This window comes from Nanorana parkeri, unplaced genomic scaffold (genome assembly GCF_000935625.1).
Source record: "Nanorana parkeri isolate BGI_ZX_2015 unplaced genomic scaffold, ASM93562v1 scaffold967, whole genome shotgun sequence".
Classification (NCBI taxonomy): domain Eukaryota; kingdom Metazoa; phylum Chordata; class Amphibia; order Anura; family Dicroglossidae; genus Nanorana; species Nanorana parkeri.
This window is the reverse complement of record NW_017307235.1, coordinates 181,479-207,077: the sequence shown is the minus strand read 5'-3', so window position 1 is coordinate 207,077 and position 25,599 is coordinate 181,479. Positions and strand designations below refer to the sequence as shown.

The window sequence follows — 25,599 nt, the reverse complement described above, 5'->3', positions numbered from 1 at the left end:
CGGGGCGTGCAGCAGACCCAATCTGTGAAACTCTTGTATGTTTTCATGTAATATGTTTGCAACGACCTCCGGTCTTTTTTTTTAATTGCAGATTTGAAGGAAATGTGTCTTACTGCTTTAGCAAACCTAACGTGGCAATCTAGAAACCAGGATGAGCATCCAAAGACCATGTTTTCCAAAGACAAGGTAAACCTTTCACTGTGCTGCAGTGGATATAGAGGGATTGATAGATCATCAGGTGAGAGTATATTTTGGTGCTTCCACTATAATACTGCTCCTGTTTTTGGTTTTTTTTGCAGGATATAATTCCATTTATTGACAAGTATTGGGAGAGCCTGACCACGCGACAGAGGCCGGGAAAAATGTCATGGCCAAACAGTATTGTGAAAACGATGGTAAATGTCTTTTATGGGAAGTGTGTGTGTTCTATACTATCTACGTTTTGTTTTAGTTCTTTACATTACATAACATAGAGAAGGACAGAAGATTAGCGTCAAAATTCGTTAATCATTTACCATGTTCTGGAATCTGATAGCCGACAAGCCCGGAAGATATAGTGGTGTACCTGGGATCAAGCTCATCATATGTTCGGCAGATAACTGATTTTAAAATGCTACTTGTCGGGCAGTTGCGTTGATCGATGGCTTCGGTGCTTTCTAGAGCACTGACCAGTCGGCTTTACAATGGAAGCGATTCTGCCAGCAGATCACTTCCATGGGCCGGTGAAGAGTGCCTCCGTCCCCACACGACACCCCCGACTTGCGTCCCACTTTCAGCTGCCTCTCCTGTGGGCCCGGGACCAGCATCAAGGGTGTCGTCGGAGAGAGAGAACAGCAAACCTCCATTCACCAATCCCCTCCACGCTAAAGTGAGCCGGAAGCAACGCTGATTACATTACTTCCAGTCCCTCAGCTGTCATTCCCTGGCTAGAGAAGTCTGGGAAGAAGCTGTTCAAGCGCAATCTGCACTCCAATAGCTTCTTTGAAGTAGGAAAGTGACTCTAGGGACTAATAAACCCCTAATGTCACCTTAAAGAGAACCTGTCACCACTAATAGGCTATCACATAGGGGGCTTGTGAGTCTCCCTGTATGATGGCAATAAAATAAAGTAAATCTTTTTTTTTTTTTTAAGTTTAAACCCAAAATTGTAACGTCCCCACGAACACATACATAGTAACATAAACACGCGTCAGGTGTGTCTACGTAAGAAAACAACGATTGGCGCATGTGGCGATACCTAACGTGTATCACAGAGTGAGAATAATTCCAGGGCCATTGTTCATGGTTAGATATAAACTGATGACCTGTACAGGCTTTTAAAGTGTTGCCTATGAACAATTTGGGGTGCCGTATTTCTTTGTCGGCGTTTCACAAGAGGCACGCAATTTTTTAAGCTTGGCATGTCGTGTATCTTTTTACTCGGCACAACCTCCTCATTTACATTTTGTGTATATATTTATATATATATAATGTGTATTTATATTGTCGTTTTTGTGCACTAAAATTAAGTGCATATTTTACCAAAAGTTTCAGTTTGATAAAGAGTTGCGCTAATATCATGCATCTTAAAAAAAAAAATCTACAGGGTCTCTGCTATAATAATATTAATTTAGTTCTTGGGCGTTTTAAGTAATTTTCAGGCCTAAAAATGTGGATTATAACTTGTGCAAAAAAAAAGAAGCCATGAAGGTGTTAAGCCGGACAGATGGGTGGGTAGCCGAAACGGTTCCCTTCTTTCTCTCAGTATAGGTTTCTTTTTACAGAGTTGATGCGTTGTCTGTCCAGTGCTGTGTAGAGCAATGCGAGCATTGTACTGATCTCTCTTATGTTCTTGCAGACTAAAGAGCGAGATGTGTTTTTGGTGAAGGAACATCCAGACCCAGGCAGCAAGGACCCAGAGGATGATTATCCAAAATTTGGCCTCCTTGATCAGGTAATGAAAGATTTCCTCTCCCCTTTCACTAATGTATACAGTATGTATGTCTAGCTGTCTGTGTGAAGGAGTAAAATGAGACTTCAGGGACCAGCCCAATATTTTTAGTCTTGCATGTGTGGAGTGTTATGGGATGATATGCCCTGATTAAGGGCTCGTTCACACCATCTGCGTTCGGGCTGCCCTGGCCGTTTTTCCCAGCGCAGCCTGAACCCAAACAAGGCCATTTGCCCTATCATGGGTGGTGACATTTCACACCACTGGGTTCCAGTGGTGTGTGCTTAAAAAGAAGTATGGCATCAGCATTGTTTGGGCACACGCACAAACAAGTAGGGATGCCGAGTATTTTGCTCCGATGCCTGGCCCGATACTTGAGTTTCTGGTATCAGGAAGCCGGGCAGTGAGTCATTACACGCTGCCCGGCCACGTGATTGGTCGGCTCCATGCTCCTTCATCACTTGTGGCGAGAGCATGGAGCCGGCTTCTCGGCCCATCAGGAAGCCAGGCACGGTGTAATGACGCGTTGCCCAGCTTCCTGATTGGCCAGCTTCTTGACCAATTATGAAGCCGTGCACAAGCGTCATTACATGCCGCCCGGCTTCCTGATTGGCCAGTTCCATGCTTCCTCATCACCTGGTGACAAGGGAGCATTGAAACTGCTTCCCTGCTAATCGGAAAGCCGGGTGACAAGTCTTTACCCGCCGCTGGCTTCCCGGCTAATCGGGAAGCCAGGTGGCAAGTCATTACACGCCGGCTGGCTACCTTAATGGGACTTTCGGTGTCGGCGGGTACCGGAAGGAAAATATCGGTACTCGTACTCAATACCGAAAACTGGTATCGGGGCATCCCTATGAACAAGTCTGAACAAGTCCTAAGGCAGCACCCCCTATCCTTTTGTGCTAAGTCAACATTCCAGCCATGTGTCAAGAATGGAATTATGGATTACTATGCTATGGATCAGCCATTCTCAACCGGGGTTCTCTAAGGGATTCTAGGGTCTTCCTTCCACAGTGGCAAATTGATCTTGTGCCTGACCGTGCCTTCTTTATCTGCAACCGTCAGCAGTACAATGAATTGTAGATATAATAATATATAACGGGAGTACTTGAAAATTATTTCAAGAGTTCCTAAGTGGTGAGAAGGTTGACAAAAGCTGACCTAGAGGGCGATGCCTGATACAAAATCCTTGCCCTGCCCTATGAAGAGTTTTCTCTCCCGGTATGCTGAGTAGTAAAGTAGTTATGGTCTTTTGTTTTTAAGGAATTGGGAAATATTGGCCCAGCTTATGACAACCAGAGGCAGAGCAGTGTCGTGTCTACTGGAGGCGGATTAAATGGTAAGTTGACAAAGCGCACAGAGGATCATTATCTTTATACATACATACATACATACATACATACATACATACATACATACACTATATTGCCAAAAGAATTGGGACGCCCTCCTTTACACGCACATGACCTTTAATGGCATCCCAGTCTTAGTCCGTAGGGTTCAGTATTTGGTTGGCTCCGCCCTTTGCCGCTATAACAGCTTCCACTCTTCTGGGAAGGCGTCCATAAGGTTTAGGAGTGTCTATGGGAATGTTGGACCATTTGCGAGGTCAGGTACTGATGTTATTTGAGAAGGCCGAGCTCGCAGTCTCCGCTCTAATTCATCGCAAAGGTGTTCTTTTGGGTTGAGGTCAGGACTGTGTGCGGCCAGTCACGTTCCTCCACCCCAAACTTGCTCCTCCATGTTTTTTATAAAGCCATCCACAACTCTGCCCTGGCTATATCTCAAACCTTGTCTCAAAATATCACCCTAACCGTTCCCTCCGCTCCTCCCAAGACCTCCTGCTTTCCAGCTCCCTCCAGGACTTCTCTAGAGTCTCTCATATCCTCTGGAACTCTTTTACCCCAACCTGTCCGTCTATCTCCCACCTTGACTGCCTTTAGGCGTTCCCTAAAGACTCATTGTATTGTGATTGTAATGTCTCCCTTATATTGTAAAGTGCTGCGCAAACTGTCCACACTAAATACTGAATAATATTATTATGGACCTTGCTTTGTGCAGTCATGTTGGAACAGGAAGCGCCAATCCCTAAACTCCTTCCACAAAGTTGGCAGAATGAAATTGTCCAAAATGTCTTGTTATGCTGATTTTCTTAAGATTTCCCTTCACTGGAACTAAGTGGCGGAGCCCAACCCCTGAAAAACACCCCACCTCACGAAGTTTGGAGGTCTGTAGCTATTGACTCTGCAGACAGTTGGCGAATCCTGCGCACTGTGCGCTTCAGCATGCGCTGACCCCCCTCTGTCATGTTACGTGGCCGACCACTTCCTGGCTGAGTTGCTGTTGTTCCCAGTCGCTTCCACTTTGTTATAATACCAGTAACAGGTGACCGCGGAATATTTAGTAGCACGGAAATTTCACAGAACCCGTGAATCCAATGATTTGGGAGGGGGAGGGGCCCAATACTTTTGGCAATATATTGTATATATCAATTTAACCCTTTTTACTACCATTTAACCCTTTTTTTTGATGGTGTGTTTTTTGCACACGTTATAATCCACATTTTAGGCCTGCAAACTTCTGCATGTCCCCGGCCTATGTAAGGGATCTGGAGTTAGCTCAGTCACCAGAATCCCTTCCATTGCAAAGCAGACAGTCGGCTTTACACATGTGAACAGATTCTCTTTAAAGGGGCTCGCCGCTAGCAACGCATGAAATATGTTGGTGGCAACAAAAGGGTTAAAGACAATATGCAGCGGGCAAGCTGTTGGTGAGCTATGCAGTACATCCCAGCCCATACCAGTTTATTATCTTCCAATCCCAGGACTCCTCAATTATCTGAAAAGATGCATAAGCAGAGGTTACCTTCAGTGAAAACTGCATGCCACCCCCATTCAGAGGTATAGGCAGCTGAAGTTATATTTAAGTCATGACTGGTCCTGTAAGTCAGTAAGGTGGTGCCAAGCTAGACTTTTATAGGTAAAGCTGAGATTTGCATATATTTCAGCTGCCTACAGTTATGTGAAAAAGAAAGTACACCCTCTTTCAATTCTTTGGTTTTACATATCGGGACATAATTTAAAAAAAAAAAATCATCTGGTTCTTAGCAGGTCCTTAAAATTAGGTAAATACAACCTCAGATGAACAACAACACGACATATTAAACCATTGTGTCGTTATTTATTTGATAAAAAGCCAAGACGGAGAAGCCATGTGTGGGAAAAACTAAGCACACCCTTACTGCTTCCATAGGAATTAAGAGCTAAGTAGCAGCCGGGTGCTGCTAATCAAATTCCCTTGTTTAAAGGAGACCTATGTGTTTTTCACTCAACCTCATAGTTGGAGCCGACCTGTGACAATAAAACTGTCACTCGTCAGATCCATAGATCAGGAAGTGAGGGAACACATACCGTCGCTCGCTCACTTCTTGATCATGTCTGTGCAGAGAGCTGTGACTGTCAGTCACGGCTCCCTGCAAGGATTCCCCCTCTCCAATCCTCCAGCGCTGACTGGCGGAACGGACGGGGGAGGGGGCGGGTATAGCTGGCTCTGCCTCTAGATAGGCAGAGCCAGCTGTCAATCACTCAGCTGGGTGGATCTCGACTAATGTCGGGATCCGTCCTGCCTGTGGCGGTCTCAGTATACCGCAAACTGTAGCTCGTGGTATACTAAGCTTTGGGTCACGGGAGGACGCGAGTTTATGTCCTCTCGTGACCCTTAGGAGAACTATGGGGAAGAAAAGTACTGACCCCATAGTTCTCCTTTGATGCATCAATTGTGCATTTCTGTGTAGTAATCCATCTCCTCTGTGCAGGAGATTCCTGTTAAAAAAAAAAAAATTGGTCACTTGGTCACTGCTGCTCTATCTCCTTGTGCAGGGTGACTGGTCTTGTCTCAGCCCCCTCCTGTAATAAAGATCACTCACTGCTGCTCTCTTCTTGTGCAGGGTGACTGGTCTTGTCTCCGCCCCCTCCTGTAATAAAGATCACTCACTGCTGCTCTCTTCCTGTGCAGGGTGACTGGTCTTGTCTCCGACCCTCCTGTAATAAAGACCACTCACTGCTGCTCTCTTTCCTTGTGCAGGATGTCTGGTCTTGTTTCCGCCCTCTCCTGTAGTTTTATCCAGGCAGCTTGTAGTGGGTGGGGCCTGCTGGATCGCTCCCACAGCTCTGCTCTTTGCACCTGATATGCGCAGTACTTTGACATTACTGCTACTTACAAGATTACAGGTTTTCCATAGGCATTTGGTGCACACAACGTTGATTCATATCATTTGGCTATTAAGGAATATATTTTTGTGCCCTGAGTGTAGCTTTAAGGAAATCCTCTGATTCTGCATGCCACATGTATGTTTAAGGTTGGCCTTGAAGGTTCTTCTCTGATGTTTTTTTACTTGTTGCCTTGTAGGCTCGGCAGCTGCCAGCTCAGCAAAAGGTAGAGGAGCTAAGCGTAAGCAACAAGATGGCGGCTCTACTAGCACTGCAAAGCGAACCCGAAGGTAAGATCTTCCTAAGTGGTTTCCTGTGTATGTGAAGCTTCCATGCTTTAGCGATAAACATAGTGGGGGGGGGGCAGGGGGATTTATCAAAACTGGAGCAGATGGAATCAGGAGCAGCTGCCCATGGCATCCGATCAGCATCTCTCTTTAGTTTGTTCAGTTAGATTGATAGAATAAGATAGGGGGGAGAGGGGGCCAGATTTGAGCGGGTAATTCCACTTTCCCAAATTCACTTGGGAAACTGAACTTCCCCTTTTAATTCAAGTGTGGCAATGCGCAAATTAACCAGTAGATGGCGCATGATTCACTGGTATCAGCAGGCACAGACATTAAAGTGACCCTGTCACTAGAGGGGTGAAAACGCAGTAACTGTAGAAGCAATGTTCTTACTTTTTCATTGGCCTGTGTCTTGAAACGCCCCAGCAATTCTGCTCCCCATCTGCCGTCAGTATTCAACACATCTGGATGTGTGAATATCGTCTACCTCCGCTGCATGCATTCCTTTCTCCTGCTGGCTTGTAGATCACAACAGAACGTTTTTGCTGGCATGTGGAGCCTCTACGTGTGATTGGGGGGGCCTTTCCTGAGATGGGGGGGTGGGACACCTTTCCTGAGACGCGTGGAGGACCTTTCCTGAGACACATAGGGGGGGTCCATTGCCAATTCACTCCTGAAAATGATAGTTGTCCGGTTTAGTACGCATGCTGACCAGATGGGTTCAGTAAGGTTTGAGTCACTGACCTGGAAAGACAGAACAGTCAGGCATCCTTATTTGCATGGTAAAGGGACACAAACTAGCATTTGAAGATTGAAAAGTAGCAATGGAAGCCTCCATGTCTCTCTCAGGAAAAGTTTTGCTTTAAAGTATAATTAAACCTTCGGGTTTTGTTTTTGCATATATGTGTCTGTGTCTCCGCCACTCGCTCCCGCCTGAAGATCTGAACATTCTCGAGCGGCCGTGAAGGATGATGGGACGGGCGCAGGCGCAGTAGAGATCTTCGGCCGGAAGACGAGGAGAGACACAGGGTAAGTCAGTGCAGGCAGCTTGGCAGCGTGCACCCGCAGAGACTCCGTAGGACACAGAAGACGCAGCAGTCAGCGCTGGAGGGACTCCTGAAAACTACTGGATAGAAGATGATCGGCTCAAGAGGCATCATTTAAGGTAAGTCCTTACACCAACCTGGGGGAAGGAGAGGGGACATGTGACTTTAATGTCACTTTATGTAGAACTCCAGTCATTTTGGTTTTCAATTGGTCCCAGATCCTCCCTATATTTAAAAAGAGAAAAAATTTAGTCAGTGTTTTATTACCCTTGCCAAGCTACAGCGCTGTCCTGGAGATCCTGAGCTCACAGTATGAGTGGTGTTCACACACCATTATTTAAGTCCTGAAGATTGGCTCCTCTATCCCCCTCATAAACATTTAAAAAAAAAAAACAAAACCTTTCTGTTTTTATCACAGACCTCATTTTAGACCCAGTGACATCATAACTGGGTCCCTGAGCTTTACAGTGCAGGCAGATCATAGCTGGTGGGAGGGGCCAGCCAGTGCTGTGCATAGCTGCCTGAAAGCATCACAGCACCCTTCCTCGGTACTGCTCTCAAGACCCCTTAGCCCTGATGCAAGCAGTGGGCTGGCTTTGGGGAAGAGTTATGCAAATATCAAAATGCCTTTAAGGGTGGATATCAGTCATGAGGAGCAGGCGTTCCTAGGCAGACTGGATTTGCATGCAGACCGCCCTAGTAATGCCCACATGTGATGCTCAGCCTCCATTATTGACAGAACTGAAATCCAGTAAATGAATGAAAGGGACGGGCAGGGATAGTCAGGCTGGGGAGGAAAGGGCTAGAACTGTTTTATCTCAGTTAGGTTTGTCCTATTGGGGAACTGTCATAGCCATGGCAGTTCATGGAAGACATGGGCTAACAAAATGTTTTTCTTTTTCTAGCGATCCTCTGTTTGCAGCACAGCGTCTTCCCCCTCATGGGTACCCACTGGAGCACCCCTTTAACAAAGATGGATACAGGTATATTCTGGCAGAGCCGGATCCACATGCACCCGATCCTGAGAAGCTGGAGTTGGACTGTTGGGCTGGAAAACCGATCCCAGGAGATTTGTACAGGGCCTGCCTGTATGAAAGGGTGCTGCTCGCCCTGCATGACCGAGGTGAGTTCCTATCAATCCGATGTCCTCTTATATTATCTTTATGCCTTATGTACTGATCAGCCCCGGGTTTGTCTTTTCAGCTCCCCAGTTAAAGATCTCAGATGACCGGCTGACTGTATTAGGAGAAAAAGGCTATTCTATGGTCAGAGCGTCCCATGGTGTGCGCAAAGGGGCCTGGTATTTTGAAATCTTTATCGATGAAATGCCGCCGGACACAGCTGCCAGGCTGGGCTGGTCTCAGGCATTAGGTAAGACGGGCACATGTACAGCTGACTGGAGGATCTCGTGTGTTAGGGACTGCGGTGATATCCGTTTCAAGTGGTAGCCAAACTTCGGCCCTCCAGCTGTGGTGACACTACAAATCCCATTAGGCAGTGCAAGACACTGACAGCCGCAGGCTGGACTTCCAGAGGCAGATGCATGCTGGGATTTGTAGTGGCACCACTGCTGAAGTGCCGGAGTTTTCCTACCCCTGGTCTATTGTGTGTCCCACTAGCTTTATATAGCAAAACAGGTCGCAGGGATCATGGAGGCCAGTTTTCCATTACGTAAAGGGATACTAACTTTGAACATTTTTCTTCATTGTCTGTTACGGGGAAATGTATAACATGGATACAACTTTTTAGTTCCCATCTTATATATTTTGCATGCGCAGAATACATTTTTTTTTTTTCTCTGCTTTTAGTGGTGTTTTCATAATTTTAAAGCTGAACCCTAGCCAGGAGGGATGCAATATTAACTAACAGTAAGCAAGAAGCAGCCCACAGCACCACCCACATGTTCTGTTGGCATATGTGTTAAGTAGGTATGCACTGATATATCGGCCGCCAAAACATATCGGCCGAAAATATCACTTTTGGCAAAATTTCTGGCGATATAGCGGTGCATGCGTTCTTTCTCTCTCTCCTCCCTGCTGGGCGCTGCTCTGTGTCCCAGCGGGGAGGAGAGAAAGTGTTACGGGCGGCCAAGCACAGCGGGACGAGAGCCCTGTGAGCGGCCGGCGTCTCTCCTCCCCGTACCGCTCATCCTCCTGTCACAGATTGGGAGATCGGTGTGGGCAGGGACAGCCCGCGCTGTCACAGGAGGCTGAGATCTCCTCCCTGCTCCACTCGCTCAGCCTCCTGTGACAGCGTGTCAGGATGGAGAGCAGGTACAAGCAGTCACTGATCGCTGAGTGTTTGTAGATAATTGAGGACAGAGTATGGTTACTATATCCTCAATTATGAATGAATGGGAAGTGATCCACATCCCCTCCTGTCCATTCATGATTGTGGTTATAGTAAACATACTCTGTCTTCATGTTATGAATGATCAGGAACACTCAGTATAGAGGATTCCTGTTCATTGATAACAGGGGCTGCAAAAAAAGAGATTGAGGACTTTGCGTCCTCAGTCTCTTTTTCTATTTTAAAAGCGAAATATCGGGGATCTGTTTAGACCCCCAATATTTCCCCGAAGTCCCTTAAAGAAAAATGAATAAATACATTTAAAAAGTTTATAAAATAAAAAACATTTTCGGTTTTGGCCTGACATTTTTTTTTTAATTTCGCTTCGGTTTTGAAATTTCCATTTCGGTGCACCTCTAGTGTTAAGTTATTATAATGTTCACCTTGTAGTGCATTTTGACGTAACTTAGGTTGGCCCTAGGTAAAGCCCACATGTGATGCTGAACCTCCATGACTGACCATGAAGGAAAGGGGCGGACTAGGGAGAGTTGGGGAACAAAGCTGGATGATGTTGGATGCCTTCCAGCCAGGAAATGAGGTCGGGCTCTATCTGACTTGCTGCAGCTTCTAATGTACATTGTGAGAAGCTCGCAGTGTGCGGTGAAATCAGGGAACAACCGTGCAAGACTGAAGGGAAGGCCGGAGGACAGTGTTTAACATATATGGGACAAACATCGGTCTAAAGTACTCGATGGACCACTTGTTTTGTTTTATTATATAGCCCCAACATTTTGCACAGCGCTTTACAGTATAAGGAGGACATTACAATGCAAAATCAGATGGTAAGGAGGGCCTTGCCCATGAGAGCTTAAAATCTAAAATGGAGGGGCCAGTGATAGATGAGGAGGTAGCTGTGTGGGTATGAATTGTTTAAGAAAGTGATGGTTGAGTGGTTAGGTTGAGGTGGGATAGGCTTTCCTGAAGAGATGAGTCTTAAGGGATTGCCTAAAGGCAGTCAGAGTGGGAGACACAGACAGACAGGTTGGGTAGAGAAGTCCTAGAGGCGAGCATGGGAGATGTTGATGAGGGAGCTGCTAAGCAGGAGGTCTGTGGAAGAGCGGAGGGGACGGTTAGGGTGATTATTTGAGATATCGCCAGAAGCAGCGTTCTGTGTAAAATTTGTTCCTATTGTAATTGGTTTTAATGCTTGTCACATATGCCGAACGTAATATGTAGCTTGCTATGTGTCATCTGTCTTTGTGTTCAGGTAATCTTCAGGCTCCTCTGGGTTATGACAAATTCAGCTACTCATGGCGCAGCAAGAAAGGCACCAAGTTCCACCAGTCTATCGGAAAGCATTACTCTGACGCCTACGGACAAGGCGACACATTGGGGTTTTACATCCGCCTGCCCGATGAAACGGAGACTGCTCACGCTCTGCCCGACACCTACAAAGACAAGGTACGTTGTGACATTGGAATTCTTCCATCTCCCAGTGCATTCAGGGAGTGTACAGCTCAAATTATGTGTTGAGGGATGAAATAGAAGGTGAGGGCATGCGAAAGGACCAGACATACCGATTGAGACTGAATTCCAGGAACAGTTTGTTGCGTAATTGGATCACTGCGCCACAAATGACAGCTGATGCCTATGCAGTTTGTGAAATATTATTAGTTTGGACCATAAAAGTGAACCTGTGGCCAGACTATGTACACCAGGGATGGGCAACTCTAGCTGTGCTTTACAAATCCCCACATGCCTCTGGCTCCGGGAGTCATGTCCGTTACTGTCACTCTCGCAATGCCTCATGGAAATTGTAGTTCCACAGCAGCTGGAGGGCTAGAGTTGCCCGCCCCTGATGTACACTAAAGTATTTGTATATTCTGAACACGCCATAAGCACAAAACACTAACTCTCCTAAATCTTGCTAGCTATAGGCATTGTGGAGAAATGAATCCTCAATTTTCACAGCAGAGGCACAGAAATCACACCTATATGAAGAAAAGAATCTTTGCAGCCTTCAAATATAAATGTATATCAGGTTTAATATGTTTTTGACATGACCAGTCACCAATATTGTGTGTAGGCTCCCTGCGGCTGATTTTCTCCCCCATTACTTGCTTACCATGCCTTCTTCTGCGCTGTGTCTCTGTGTGGAGACGGCCTTCTTGGTAGAGGGGCAGGGCTTTGCTTCTTCATGGAAGAGCAGCCCACCCGAATACTGGTGACTGGTGGTGAATATTTAAGAAGCAGCGGGAGATTTGGAGAAAGCACAGATCTGCAGAAGCGTGGAGATTCTTGATCTGCAGGTCCCCTGGTACAACTTCCTCTCCAGCAAGGTGAAACGTGAACAGCACAGTAGTGACGAGGGATGCACCGATATTAAATGGCACTTTTGGAAACATGCCGAAAGTGCCATTTTTGGGCGAAATAGCGGTGCATCCCTGCTTTCTCTCCTCCCCGCCGGGCGCCGCTCTGTGTCCCAGTGAGGAGGAGAGAAACTGTCACAGGAGGCCAAGCGGTGCAGGGGGAGAGCGCTCTGAGCGGCTGGCGTCTCGCCTCCTGTCACAGATCAGGAGAGCGGCGGTGTCCGCTGTCACAGAAGGCTGGCCGTGCGGGGGAGTAGTCGGCTGTCAGATTGAGCTCTCCTCCCGCACCGCTCGCTCAGCCTCCTGTGACACACGGTCCAGGATGGAGAGCGGGTACAAGCAGTCAGTGATCGCTGAGTGTTTGTAAATAATTGAGTATGGTTACTATATCCTCCAATTATGAGGGGGGAGTGATCTACATCACTATATGGTTATAGTAAACATACTCTGTCCTCATGTTATGAATGAACAGGAACACTCAGTATAGAGGATTCCTGTTCATTTATAAACACAAGGGCTGCAGAAAAATAGTTTGGGGACTATGTGTTCTACATCTTTTTTTTTTTTCCCTTTTTAAAAGGGAAATATCAGGGGTCTGTTTTAGACCCCCAATATTTCCCAGAAGCCCCTAAAAGCAAAGTTTTAATATTTAAAAAAATATGCAAACAATTGTTTTTATACATTTTTTTTATAAAAATGTAAAATATTTTTAAAAAGTTAGAAAACATTTTCAGTTTCAGCCTGACATTTTTTTTTGGTTTTTGAATGTTCATTTTTGGTGCCTTAGATCTCACATTGCAGATGTATAGCTGTGAGGCTGTAGGAACAGGAGTGCATAGGTACCTTTTACATATCAAGAAGTGCACCGCTAAGGAATTCAAGACGTTTCTCTATTGTCCATTGAGGGACACAGCTCTGGAAAAAAATCTGAGACATAGGGTTATGCTGCCCTCTAGGCGAAATGGACACTAGGCAAACAAATTTAAATGCCTGTCACTAGGGATACCAGTTCAGATACTTGGCATTTTCATGAGAACTCCCAGGGTGGCAGCGGTTGCAGCTGGGACCTGGCTCTGGCGCTCCACCTCTGTCCTGAAATCATTAGTCTGTATTGTTTTAGAAAAACAATGTACCAGTACTCGTACTCGCAAAACTGGTATCTGTGCATCCCTTTATATTTATAAAAATAAAATCATACATTAAAAGAGAGATGTACAAATCCCAGGAGCTCCGTGTGCTCCTTACAAATGACAGCGGCCTCCTAATTTTGGAATTTTTCTCTAGTCTAGTCTTGGAGCTCAAAAGTATCGGTATATGTACTTGTACTGTACTTGGTATCTGTGCAACCCTACTGGTCACTTTAAGCCCCTTCCACCTCACATTTGCTAGTTTTGATTGGTGTTCTCAGGTGAATGGATGTGTCCTTCTCTTCTGCTTTTATTATTTTAGTTGTTTCTATGTTGATGATTCTACTACTGAGATCTGCTAGTTGATTTATACCGGATATTACTAAATCCTGGGAGTCTCTCTATTTAGCTGACGAAATGGAGAGACTGATGCTGGATAAGTTAAATCCTGGAAGGTTCTCTAGTTGCCATGTGGCAGGTTGTTTTTGGTCTCTGTATGAGCTGCAAGGAAATGGCACATCATGGGGTTTTTTTTTTCTCCTGAAGGCGCTGATCAAATTCAAGAGCTACTTGTACTTCGAAGAAAAAGACTTTGTGGATAAAGCCGAAAAAAATCTAAAGCAAACGCCTGGCAGTGAGGTGAGTGGCAAGTCTCTGATTTGCAAGCGGAACCAATCCCTTGTTTTATTGTTTGAGGGGGGCCCTTATCCAGGTTACACTAGACGGGTGAGGGTTTGTGGGCAGCTGACCATCACATCTGTCTCTTGGTATGAAGACAGCGCTCCAAATGAAGGTTCAGGTGTTCCCAGTAAAGGATATTGTTAATGCTGCAGCATACAAAGGCATTATAGACTATTGTGGTAACAGTTCGGGGAAGGCCCTTTTCTGTGACCCCCATGTACAAAGCCAGCTCAATAAAGACATGGGGGGGTATTTATATCAAAACTGGAGTAAACAGAATCTGGAGCAGATTTGCTCAGGTGAGATTTGAAAATGAGAGAGATGGTGATTGGCTGCAGTGCAAATCTGGTCCAGATTTTGTCTGCTCCAGTTTTGATAAAATCCCCCCCCCCCCCAATGGTTTGGTGTGGAGAAACTTGAGTGGCCCACACAGCCCTGACCTCAACCCGATAGAACACCATTGGGCTGCATTATAACAGATTGTGAGCCAGGTCTTCTCATCCAACATCAGAACCTGACCTCACAAATGCTCTTTTGGCTAAAGAGGTACAAATTCCCTCAGACACATTCTTGCGGAAAGCTTCCCTGGAGACTGGACATTGTTGAAGCTACCGATGGGATGGGGGGGGGGAGGGGGCAACTCCATATTAATGCCCATGGTTTTGTAATGGAATGTCCAATGAGCTCAGTTGGCCATCTAGTGTATTTCTGATACAATGGAGCTGGCAGTTGCATGTGGCACGGAGGCCAGGATGCTTGTTACTAGTGACCACAGATCTGGGAGCATTCAGTAGAGGGCGCTGCTTTACAGGAATACATGGAAAAAGGGGGGAGGCCTGACATGAGTGGCCGGGTGTCTCAGCCAGATGCTGCGCACACAAGGTTTTGTGAGTAATCTCCCTACTGGGCCCATAGACGGCAAGAAACACCGGAGGGCAAATGTTGATAGGCGTTCCGGAGGTTGGGGGGTAATTCCATTTTCCCAAATTTGCCTGGGAAAGTAGAATTGCCCTTTTAAGGCATGTATGCTCTTGTACACCTAGTAAACCTAGAAATACCCTTGACTGATGCTCATTTGGAATCATTGAAATATCGCAAATGTAGAATTTTCTCTTTCGTCCATTATTTATTTTTGTACGTTTCAGATTGTATTCTTTAAGAATGGCGTCAACCAGGGCATGGCCTATAAGGACCTTTTTGAAGGTGTATATTTTCCAGCCATATCGCTGTACAAGGGCTGTACTGTAAGTATATGCTGAGTGCTGTACCTTTTTTATATCAATGACTAGATGTTGATCGGTGCTATGGCAACGTTTTTGGGTTTTACCACAGATGACAGAGACCGGTCTGAGAAGGCAGATCTAGCTAAGCCGGTTTTCACTATGTTTTTTTCTTTTTTATGTTATATAGTTTATAAAGCAGTGGTTGGCCTTCGTGTGACAATACTGCTGCTTTAAAGGAGAACTATGGGGTCAGGGCTTTTCCCCATAGTTCTCCTTAGGGTAACGGGAGGACACAAACTAGCGTCCTCCCGTCACCCTAAGCTCAGTATAACGCGAGCTACAGCTCGCGGTATACTGAGACGCTGCAGCGGATTCCGACAATTGTGCCGGGATCCGCCTAGCTGCGTGAGTGACAGCTGGCTCTGCCTATCTAGAGGCAGAGCCAGCTGTACCCTCCCCCGTCCGTTCCGCCAGTCAGCGCTGGCGGGGAGGGGGGAATCCAGCCCCTCCCCTGTCATGGCAGAGAGCCGTGACAGGATCGAGAGGTGAGTGAACGCCGGTATGTGTTCGCTCACCTCCCGATCTACTGAGCCGACCTGTGATAGTCTCATTGATACAGGTCGGCTAGAACTATAAGGTGAGTGAAAAGCACTTGCCTCATAGTTCTCCTTTTAAGGGGACATTTATAAACCAGCAGTATGCTTTAAAAATTTACTTGGCACTAATAAAATGAGTGTTTGTTTAAAAAAATAAATGGGGGGGAGCACAGTCATGTGACCTGCCAGTCATGTGACCTGCCAGTCATGTGACCTGCCAGTCATGTGACTAGCCCCTTCTCCAATCATGATAAGCAGAAGCCTAGAGATTTATCCCGAACCTCAAGTAACTGTTCCATGTACGATTACATGTAAACTACCGCTGTCAGATGCAGCCGTTGTCACCCTGTTGTTCACTTGAACGGTCACACCTTGGATCCCCGCCGCCAGAATATGTAGGTTCTTGCCGTAGGAATCTCCAGCCGCAGCCTTAGAAGCAGCATCTGCCCAGACTTGCCTGCTTACCATAATTTAGGAATAACAGTTCATTGATAAGCTTTCGTGCATGGGGGAACACGTATTGGACAGATTTCATTCATCTCCTTGATGGACGTTCATCGCTCTGATGGACAGCGGCATTGCAGAAATAAACTGGAGCCACCAGAGGCATCAGTCTGTGGTTCCGCTATGGCAGTGAAACTACAAATACCTGCATGCATGTGCCTCTGGGAGTCATGTTGGTGGCTGTCGGCCTTGCAGTGCCTTAGGGGACTTGTAGTTCCACAACAGCTGCAGTTTGGTTCCCTCAAACACAAACTATGAATATATCTCAGAGTACTGGAGCCAACACATAGGAGAACACAAAAAGGTTGCAAATGCCAATTAAAAACTCGGTAGTTGCATATCAGGTTTGTCTGAGTTAATTTAATTTTTTTGTTGCAGGTTTCTATAAACTTTGGACCGCATTTCAAATACCCTCCAAAGGATTTGTCATTCCGTCCAGTAAGTGCTGATTCAGGATTCTGTATTTATATTATGTTCCCCTGCCAAGCAGAAATCTGACCCTGGGAGGCTCTGCACTGTGAGCCAATCAGACTGTTGGATTGCACAGTGTAACATTTTGCAGGCATTGGGAGCTGGAGGGGGAGGTGTTAAGGCAGCGTGTAGGGCTGGAGTAGGCAATCTCCAGCTGTGATGACACTTCATATCCTATCATGCCTTTGGGAGTCATAATGGTGGCTGTCAGTCTTGCAATTGCTAATGGGACTTGTAGTTCCACAGTAGCCAGAGGGCCGGAGCTTGCCTACCCCTGGCGTAGGGGGTGGAGAGCATGGGGAAGGCCCTAGTCATGTAAAGACATGGTACAGTGCAATAGTAAATTCTAGACATGGCTTCATCACAAGAATGGCTGAATGGTGTTCTAGAAGAATTGCCTCACAATCGTTTCACTATTTGTTTTCGGAATTCCCGTTCCATCTTGTACCAATATAAATAAAGTCCCAGAACAATGTGATCTCTTTCAGCCGGGGGAACATCAAGGGTTTGAGGGTCTGTGTTTTGTTGTAGCCGTGACGTAGAGCGGACATTCCTGTTCTGGAGAAACAGCAGAACTCGGATTTTCAGACAGCGCAGCACAAAGCTCTACTTATTGTGGAGGTGACATCATCGGCTGACAATTCTCAGAACTACCTCTGACCCAGTGAAAGCTTCCTGTTACCCAGCAGCTGATGTGACCAAATCACCCTTTTATCTGCGCTGACACATGTTCGGATACTGTAATAGTAATGCCCTAAAACAATAACATGTCTCGGCGTACTATGCATATAAATTAATCAGATGACCATCCGAAATATAAAGGGTCCGATCAAAAAATCCCATTTAAGAAACGCAATATAAACACTGCCTGGCCCAAAAAAAGGTTGCATGCTAATATTTTGTTGGACCGCCTTTAGCTTTGATTACAGCACACATTCGCCGTTGCATTGTTTTGATCTTGTAGTGATGATGGAATACCCGGACCACTGCGTAAAGTCTTCTCCAGCACATCCCAAAGGTAGTCACCGCTCCAAGCTCGCTCCTGGGATGAGCTACAATCTCACGTTTAGTTTACTCATTTGCATTGAGATTGTAGTCCATCCCGGGAGCGAGCTGGGAGTGGTGACTACTTTACAACACCCACAGGGACCATGGGGAACAAAAGTAGCCCCCCTCAGAAGGAAGGACAGTGTCAGCACCAATTTAGAGATGATTGGAGGATCTACAGCCGAGTGATACACAAATAAGATACATTGTTGTTAATAATTAAGGTTGAATGTATTTTTAAGATTTAACTTCTGCATTCAGAGTCACTTTATGGCCGAGGTAGCCAAACTCCTGCCCTCCAGCTGTGGTGAAACTACAAATCCCATAATGCATCTCTCTGGGAGTCATGTCTGGCTGTGAGAATCTTGCAATGCCACATGGGATTTGTAGTTCCACCACAGCCGGAGGGCCAGAGTTTGGCTACCCCTGCTTTAAGGTCTGGACTCTGTGGTGGCCAATCCATGTGCGACAATGATACTATCAGAGAAGGAAAAAAATCCATTGTTGGGAAAAACCTCATTCAGTATATTCAGGTTGGCAGTTGCGGGGTCACAATGTTGCTGAAGCATGCCCGAAATCCAGGTGGTCACTGTTTTTTTCTGGACAGGCAGTGTATATTGTGTGGGTTTATAAGTACACACACTATATAAATTCATCAAGTGACCATCAAATTATAAAGGGTCCATTCAAACAAATCCCCTTCAAATAAAGCACACTGATCGATAAGTGAATAACTGTTTCATATGTCAGTGCAGAATAAAAGGTGCTCCTCTCCAAACCCCGGAACTCCCGCTGTGGCAAACAACTCTCTGATTTCCAATGATCTCTTACACATATAAGAAGGCCGGACACAGCGCTGGTTTGATTTTACACATAGATGGAGATGATGATGTCTTTTTCCCCTCATTCCTCCTATCGGTTATTCATTATAATGAGGCGGTGAGAAGTAATTCTTATAGAGGAAAACTTTTTATTAACAATTGTTTACTAGCAAATGGGTGCGCTCACAAGTAGGGTGCTCAGCCCAGAACACGGGAGTAAGGTGTTTAAGCTGGCCATACAATGTTTAGATTTTGTCCAGGTACTGATAACTCTGACATTTTACCATTTGTATGGCTCCATCAGCACCCAAACACTATCAGCCAACAGTCACTGCAGCCAGTCATAAGGTCTTGGCTGGCCGCCACTGTGGGGAGGGGGGATTGCCCCCGTAGCTGGCAGCCATTGGCTTCCTGAAAGCTGCCCTGTGTTCTGCCCAGCAAACGTTGACCAGGTGCCATTCCATCTAATCCTGTCTGTCATGTGATCTGATCCTCAGTCTAAAGTACCTGCAAACAAACGTCTTTTTTTGTTTTCCCTCAACAGATCAATGACATGGCATGGATGGCCGTTGTTGAACACACATTAGCAGACTCTCTGTACCACGTGGAAACAGATGTTGATGGCAGAAAGAGTCCTCCATGGGAACCTTAATGGCCTTAATCTTCGTTTCTCTTTTTATAGTTTTTTTTTTTTGTTTTTGTTTTAATTGAAATATCATTGAAGCAATTAACTGATCGCCTATGGCAGTAGGGAAGAAGAACATTCTTGGTGGGTTTTCTGGTAGTCTCCCTACTAGAAGAGGAGCGTTCTCCAGGCTGTGAGGGAATGAAGTAGAACACTTGGCTCAGGGCTCCGCTATGTACGGAGGGCTTACTGAAACACATTGTTCTTCACCCTTCTATTTCTTAGGTGACGTATCGTTCTCCTTTTTATCACCAATGGAGATAATTTGTCATGGTTTATTAAAGGAGACTGACTTGGTAACCGCTCAGATCCCAGGTGGTATCTACATATACGGGTTTAAAAATGCAAAAGAAAGTGAATAATCTGGTTGCTGTGACGCAGCGTGGACGTTGTTTGTTTTGGACACTTTGATAAATGTGTATTGAGGGGCCTCTATACCTTCCAAATATTGGTGCGCATAATAGAAGATTTTTTATTTAAAGGCCAACTCCAGCCCAAACTTTTGTTTTTTATTTGATGGACTTCCTGTTACACTGTTCGGAAGATTTCACCTCACTGCCTTTCCGTTTGACAGCAGGACAAGAAATGAGGGAGAGGACAGGAAGTGACAGACCGCAACGGTAATTTCCTATGATGCTTCAGGTAGTGAGGAGCGCTGTGTTACCTGATGCGTAGTGGGGAACGTTGGGTTACCTGATGCGTAGTGAGCAACGTTGGGTTACCTAATGCGTAGTGAGGAACGTTGGGTTACCTAATGCGTAGTGAGCAACGTTGGGTTACCTGATGCGTAGTGAAACGTTGGGTTACCTAATGCGTAGTGAGCAACGTTGGGTTACCTGATGCGTAGTGAGCAACGTTGGGTTACCTGATGCGTAGTGAGGAACGTTGGGTTAAAGCGAGTTTAGTTCCACTTTAACAGGAAATGTTCGGTCTTGTGATCGGATCTCTTTAAAATAACAGCTTTGTGAATTGACACGATTGCCTTTCTGTGAACGCCTGACAAGCCCCATGCATCGGCTGCAATTTATTCTTCATAACCCAGCCGATCTTCCTTCTTGTGGCCACGTTTCAGATCTATTCTTCTTGGTTACAGTCTACACCTTTTTATGGTTTCCACAGCTCGCTGCTTTGTGATTTTTATTTTCCTCAATCTTTTATAAACGCAGAAATTGTCCATTTGTGTTGGAAGAAAAGGTTGGCGGTATTACTGACTTGCATTGTTCCTTCCTCTGCTTTGTTTCTTTCACCTAATGAACGGTTATTATAGGAAGAGTTCATCTTTATTGCATTGGCAAATACAGATTAAATAATGATTTTGGCCGGCAGTGATTTGGTCTATAGCTGGGGTAGCTAAACATTGGCCCTCCAGCTGTGGTGAAACTAGAAACCCCATGCATCTGCAAAACTACAACCCCATGCATCTGCCTCTGGGGGTCATGCACGTGGCTGTCGGAGCCATGTAATGCCTTATGGGATTTGCTGTTTCACCGCAGCTGGAGGGGCCAAGTTTGGCTACCCCTGTCCTGGAATGTCTTTAACAGTGAACAGTCAGCTGCTTGTTAAAATTGAATATAAGGTCAATATAAAGCAAAACTCCGGGCAAAGTAAATCTTAACCCTTGCAGTGGGGCTACACCTGCCCTACCCTGAAGGGTTAAGTGCTCATTTATCAAGGGAGCTCAAATAAAGTTATACTCATCTGAACCGCAATCCTGGCTGTCCCCTACACCAGGGGTAGCCGAACGCTGGTCCTGATAGTCCAACACCCAAGCAAGGTATATTCACGCAACGGTGCTTCGTTGCCACTGGAACTACAGGTATGGCGAAGCATGGGACCTCCCCATGTGACAGTGCTTAGACCTGAGCGGCCAATCACCACTCCCCCAACACTGTCACATGGAGGGGCTGTGTTGTCATCCACCCAGGTAAACTCTGATTTCAAAGCTTTCTCAGGGTGGACTTGTTTGGCAGGGGGGGGGGGAGCACAGATGGGCGAGTATACCTTTCTAGGGCTATCGAGTGACACTGACCGGAATGGGCAGGTGGTGATGATGTATTTTAAACCAATCGGAGAGCTTTCGGTTACTTATTTGGAAATGATATTAGCTGTTTTATGTAAAGTGTCTTTTATTGTGGGTATGCTATCCTCTCACTGTAGATTATGGCATTTGTTTTACCTCCACTTTGCATTATGGTATTATATTATATTACCCCATTCTAACCCCCTAAAGAAATCTCTACAACAGTACCTTTCTGTGCACAGTGCCAGATATAGAAGTGTAACAAACACCAGAAAACACGTCATCAAGTATTACTTCCAGGTCACTATGAGGCCGGACGTGTTACTGAATCTGGTGTTTGTTCAGATGTAAAATATTATTCTTGAAAGATGTTTTGTTTTAAATAAAGTTTTTTTTGTTTTTTTATTATTTACCAAAATGTCTGTTTTTTTTATTGAGCCTGAATTTCAGCATTCTACATCAGTTGGGGGGTGTAGACCAACGTTTAGGCAAACTTCAGCCCTCCAGCTGGGGTGAAATTACAAGTCCCATGATGCATCTGTCTCTGGGATTCATGCCTTTTGGCTGACAGTGTCTTGCAATGCCTCATGAGATGTGTGGTTGCACCACAGTTGGAGTTCCGAGGTTGCCTACCCCCTGGTGTAGACTAAAGCAGAGACCTATAGCCGGGTGTTTGGAAATCTTGCCTGCGTTCAAGGGAAGCACTCCGCTGTATACTTGTAAGTCCATCAGTATACGGAGTACACAGTCATGGCCAAAAATATGGGCACCCCTGAATTTCTGTCAGATAATGGACCACTTCACTCAGAAAATAGTTGCAATGGCAAAGGTTTGTGCATTTTTATGTTTATTTATTTTGTTTGTATTGGTATGACACAAAAATGTGGAGGAAAAAAAAAGCCAAATCTGACCCATTCCACACAAAAATTTGAAAAATGGAGTGGACAAAATTATTGGCACCCTCAATGAATATTTGGTAGCACAGCCCTTGGAAACAACTGAAAACAATGGCTTCCTGTAACCTCAATGAGTTCTTACACCTCTCTACAGGAATTTTGGAACACCCGTCTTCCGCCAACTGCTCCGGGTCTCTCAGGTTGGAAGGTTCCTTCTCCAAACTGCTGTTCTGAGATCTCTCCACAGGTGGTCTATGGGGTTCAGATCTGGACTCATCGCTGGTCAGTCCAGTACTCTCCAGCGCTTTGTCAGCAACCATTTCTTGGTCCTTTGTGTCATTGGGACCCATGACCTCTGACTGAGACCCAACTTTCTGGCACTGGGCCCTACAGTGCACCCCAGAATTCTTTGGTAGTCTTCAGATTTCATAATGCCGTGCACACAGTCAAGACATTCAGTGCCTGACGTAGCAAAGCAACCCCAAAATATCGGTGATGTGTGACTAGAAGGACTGCACCAAAAAGCTGTCATTTTGTGTCACCAATACAAACAAAAGAAATAAACATGAGAATGCCGAAACATTTGTCATTGCAACGATTTTCTGTGCGAAGTGGTGTATTATCTGACAGAAATGCCGGGGTGCCAATATCTGTGGCCATGACTGTATATATACACTGAGTGGCCAGATTATTATGACCACCCCATCAGTACTTTGTTGGGCCGCCTCGTGACTCCACGAGATGGTGAAAGGTGATGCGAGGAATCTGACACGGCGCTGTTGCCCTTCTGTTGTCTTGTATCAGTCTTGCCACTCCCCGTTTCTTTCCTAACATTGACTAGTCGCTGACGGCCACAATTCGCACGTTCAGACCCAGATTTTCGGCTGACAGTCCGGTCTTTAAACACTTTAACAATGAGCCCCTCTTGAACATTTAACGAATTCTGCTGTTTTGCTGATACTCGCTCCATGTCTCCAAACGCCAACAATCATCCCGCGTTGAAAGGCTGTTAAATCGCGTTGTTTCCCCGTATCTTCAGAAACAAATCACTTCTACTGTCGTGGTAAACAACCCGCTTCCCTATTTATAATGGTCTGGCCCTCTAGCAACTTCAGCGCCAAATTATAGCTAATTTGCCTACAAACGTCAGGTGGTCATAATAATCTGGCCACTCAGTGTATATAATAATCCGGCCACTCAGTGTATATAATAATCCGGCCACTCAGTGTATATAATAATCCGGCCACTCAGTGTATATAATAATCCGGCCACTCAGTGTATATAATAATCCGGCCACTCAGTGTATATAATAATCCGGCCACTCAGTGTATATAATAATCTGGCCACTCAGTGTATATAATAATCTGGCCACTCAGTGTATATAATAATCTGGCCACTCAGTGTATATAATAATCTGGCCACTCAGTGTATATAATAATCTGGCCACTCAGTGTATATGCTCATGTCTCCTGGGAAGGGATTCATGTGGCAGTTCTTTGCACTTTACTAGAAATCTCTGGAATATACAAGTATATAATTTCAAGAATGAACTCAGAGGGTAGTAATAGATGGATCATCCTCTAATTTGGTAAAAGGGAGTGGGGTGCCCCAGAGGTTGGTCCTAGGACCAGTCTTGTTTATCATATTCATCGACGAGATAGAGATTGGGATAGATAGTTCCATTTCCATTTTTACTGACGATACTAATCTTTGTAGGGCACTAAATGCCCAACAGGAGGTATGTGCACTTCAACAAGACCTAGATAAAAATTGATGCATGAGCTACACATTGGCATATGCGATATAACTTTGAAACATGCAAGGTAATGCACATGGGTGCAAAGAACGAGTGTTCAAACTACTATCTGGGGAGGGGGGGGGGGGGCTGGATTTGGGAAGACGGACAAGGAGACTGACCTGAAGGTGCTTGTAGATCACAGATTTGGTGATAGCATGCAGTGCCAAGCTGTGGCCAACAAAGCAAACCATAATATCCTGCAATAAAAGGATTGTAGCAAGGGATAAAAGAATAATACAACGACTGTATAAATTACTGGTTGGTTCGGCCTCATCTTGAGTAGGCGGTGCAATTTTGGTAACCAACTCTCAAGAAGGACATCCTTGAGCTTGGGAGAGTAGTAAAGCTATGGCCTGAGCTATGAAGACCGCCTGCAGCAACTAAACGTATTCTTGGCAATGAGGCGATTAAAAGGTGACCTTATCGCAGTCTTCAAAATCATCAAAGGAGACCACAATATTCGGGAACAAGTTGTTTTCACCGAGAACAGTATTGAGAACACACGGACACAACAAGACGTTAGAAGAGAGGGGGTTCAATCTTAGAACAGGTAGGGGTTGTTTTTATTTACTGTGGGAGTAGTAAAAATGTGGAATTCCCTTTCCACAGGCAGTGGTATGCGCTGATGGCGTAGATGAGTTTAAGAACTTCTAGAGGAGTTCCTTCAGTCACTAAATATACAAGGATATGGGAAGTGTTAAAAAAAATGATTCAGACAGACAGTACTTTGGTCTTTATTCAACTTCACCGATAATGTTACTATGTCATTTTTGGCATCCATTGCAATAGGAATTTCATTTTTGGTGGGATACTCACTAAGGGTTAATTACAGCGCGTAGGAACGCGCTGTAAAACTCCCCAGGTGTGAACCAGGCCTAAAGGGTTAACTGCAAGTTTTGTCTAGAGGGCTCAAAACAGATGTACTTACTCCTCAGTCTGGTTGGGCTGCTAGACCGGTCCCCGCAGCCTCTTCTTACTCTTGGGCTTCAGCAGTCTAAGCACCAATCAAGTCCGAAGCTGACAGCTTTTTCTCCATTCAGATCGGCATCTAACAGTTTACACAGCAGAGAAATCCTCCCCGCAAGGACAGAGCGCCTCAGCAGTAAGGAGCATTGTGGGGGGGGGCGGGACGTGCTGGGGAATGCCTAACCCGGAACAAGAGGTACTGCACGTCACTGCTGCACACCTCTTACCTGCCTCCTCTTCTGTCACCGGGACCCGCCTCCTCCACTGCTGACGCCGGGCCCGCCCTCATCCTCCGCACCTGCTGGCTGTCACTGACTGGGCAGCGGCTGTGAGGAGGAATGCGCCGCTGCACAGATCGCAGGTTGTTGGTGATCTAACAGCGATACATTCCTCAACCCACCAGTGACAGCCAGCAGCCTTAGATGCATTATAGACCCAGGCGGCCCGCACAGCATCAGGGGAATGTCCTGGCCGGGCCCCATAGCAACCACCTGGGTCGCTATTGCGATTGTTACGCCACCGCTTGTAACTTAGTGCAGACTTCTGGGAAAATCAGTCAGCCAATAACAGAAGCAGGAAATATCATTTCCGGGGGTGATACAGAGCTAAATCTGTGGCTTGGACCGCAAAACCGA

At 45.7% G+C, this 25,599-nt stretch overlaps 1 protein-coding gene across 2 annotated transcripts in view; it reads left to right on the top strand.

Moving 5' to 3' along the window:
- ASH2L (ASH2 like histone lysine methyltransferase complex subunit) overlaps window positions 1-19,398 on the top strand; it is a 25,968-nt gene extending 6,570 nt beyond the window's left edge. Inside the window, exons 4-16 of one of the 2 annotated variants that reach the window (XM_018566660.1) lie at window positions 92-186; window positions 300-395; window positions 1,838-1,933; window positions 3,194-3,269; window positions 4,885-4,887; window positions 6,338-6,428; window positions 8,377-8,594; window positions 8,675-8,842; window positions 11,028-11,221; window positions 13,803-13,895; window positions 15,083-15,181; window positions 16,639-16,698; window positions 19,144-19,398. In XM_018566660.1, coding sequence (XP_018422162.1) covers window positions 92-186; window positions 300-395; window positions 1,838-1,933; window positions 3,194-3,269; window positions 4,885-4,887; window positions 6,338-6,428; window positions 8,377-8,594; window positions 8,675-8,842; window positions 11,028-11,221; window positions 13,803-13,895; window positions 15,083-15,181; window positions 16,639-16,698; window positions 19,144-19,251 — 1,397 coding nt within the window. In that variant the 3' untranslated portion in view covers window positions 19,252-19,398. The remainder of the gene's footprint in view (window positions 1-91; window positions 187-299; window positions 396-1,837; window positions 1,934-3,193; window positions 3,270-4,884; window positions 4,888-6,337; window positions 6,429-8,376; window positions 8,595-8,674; window positions 8,843-11,027; window positions 11,222-13,802; window positions 13,896-15,082; window positions 15,182-16,638; window positions 16,699-19,143) is intronic. The other variant, XM_018566659.1, reaches the window with a different exon arrangement.
- The last annotated feature ends 6,201 nt before the right edge of the window (window positions 19,399-25,599 follow it).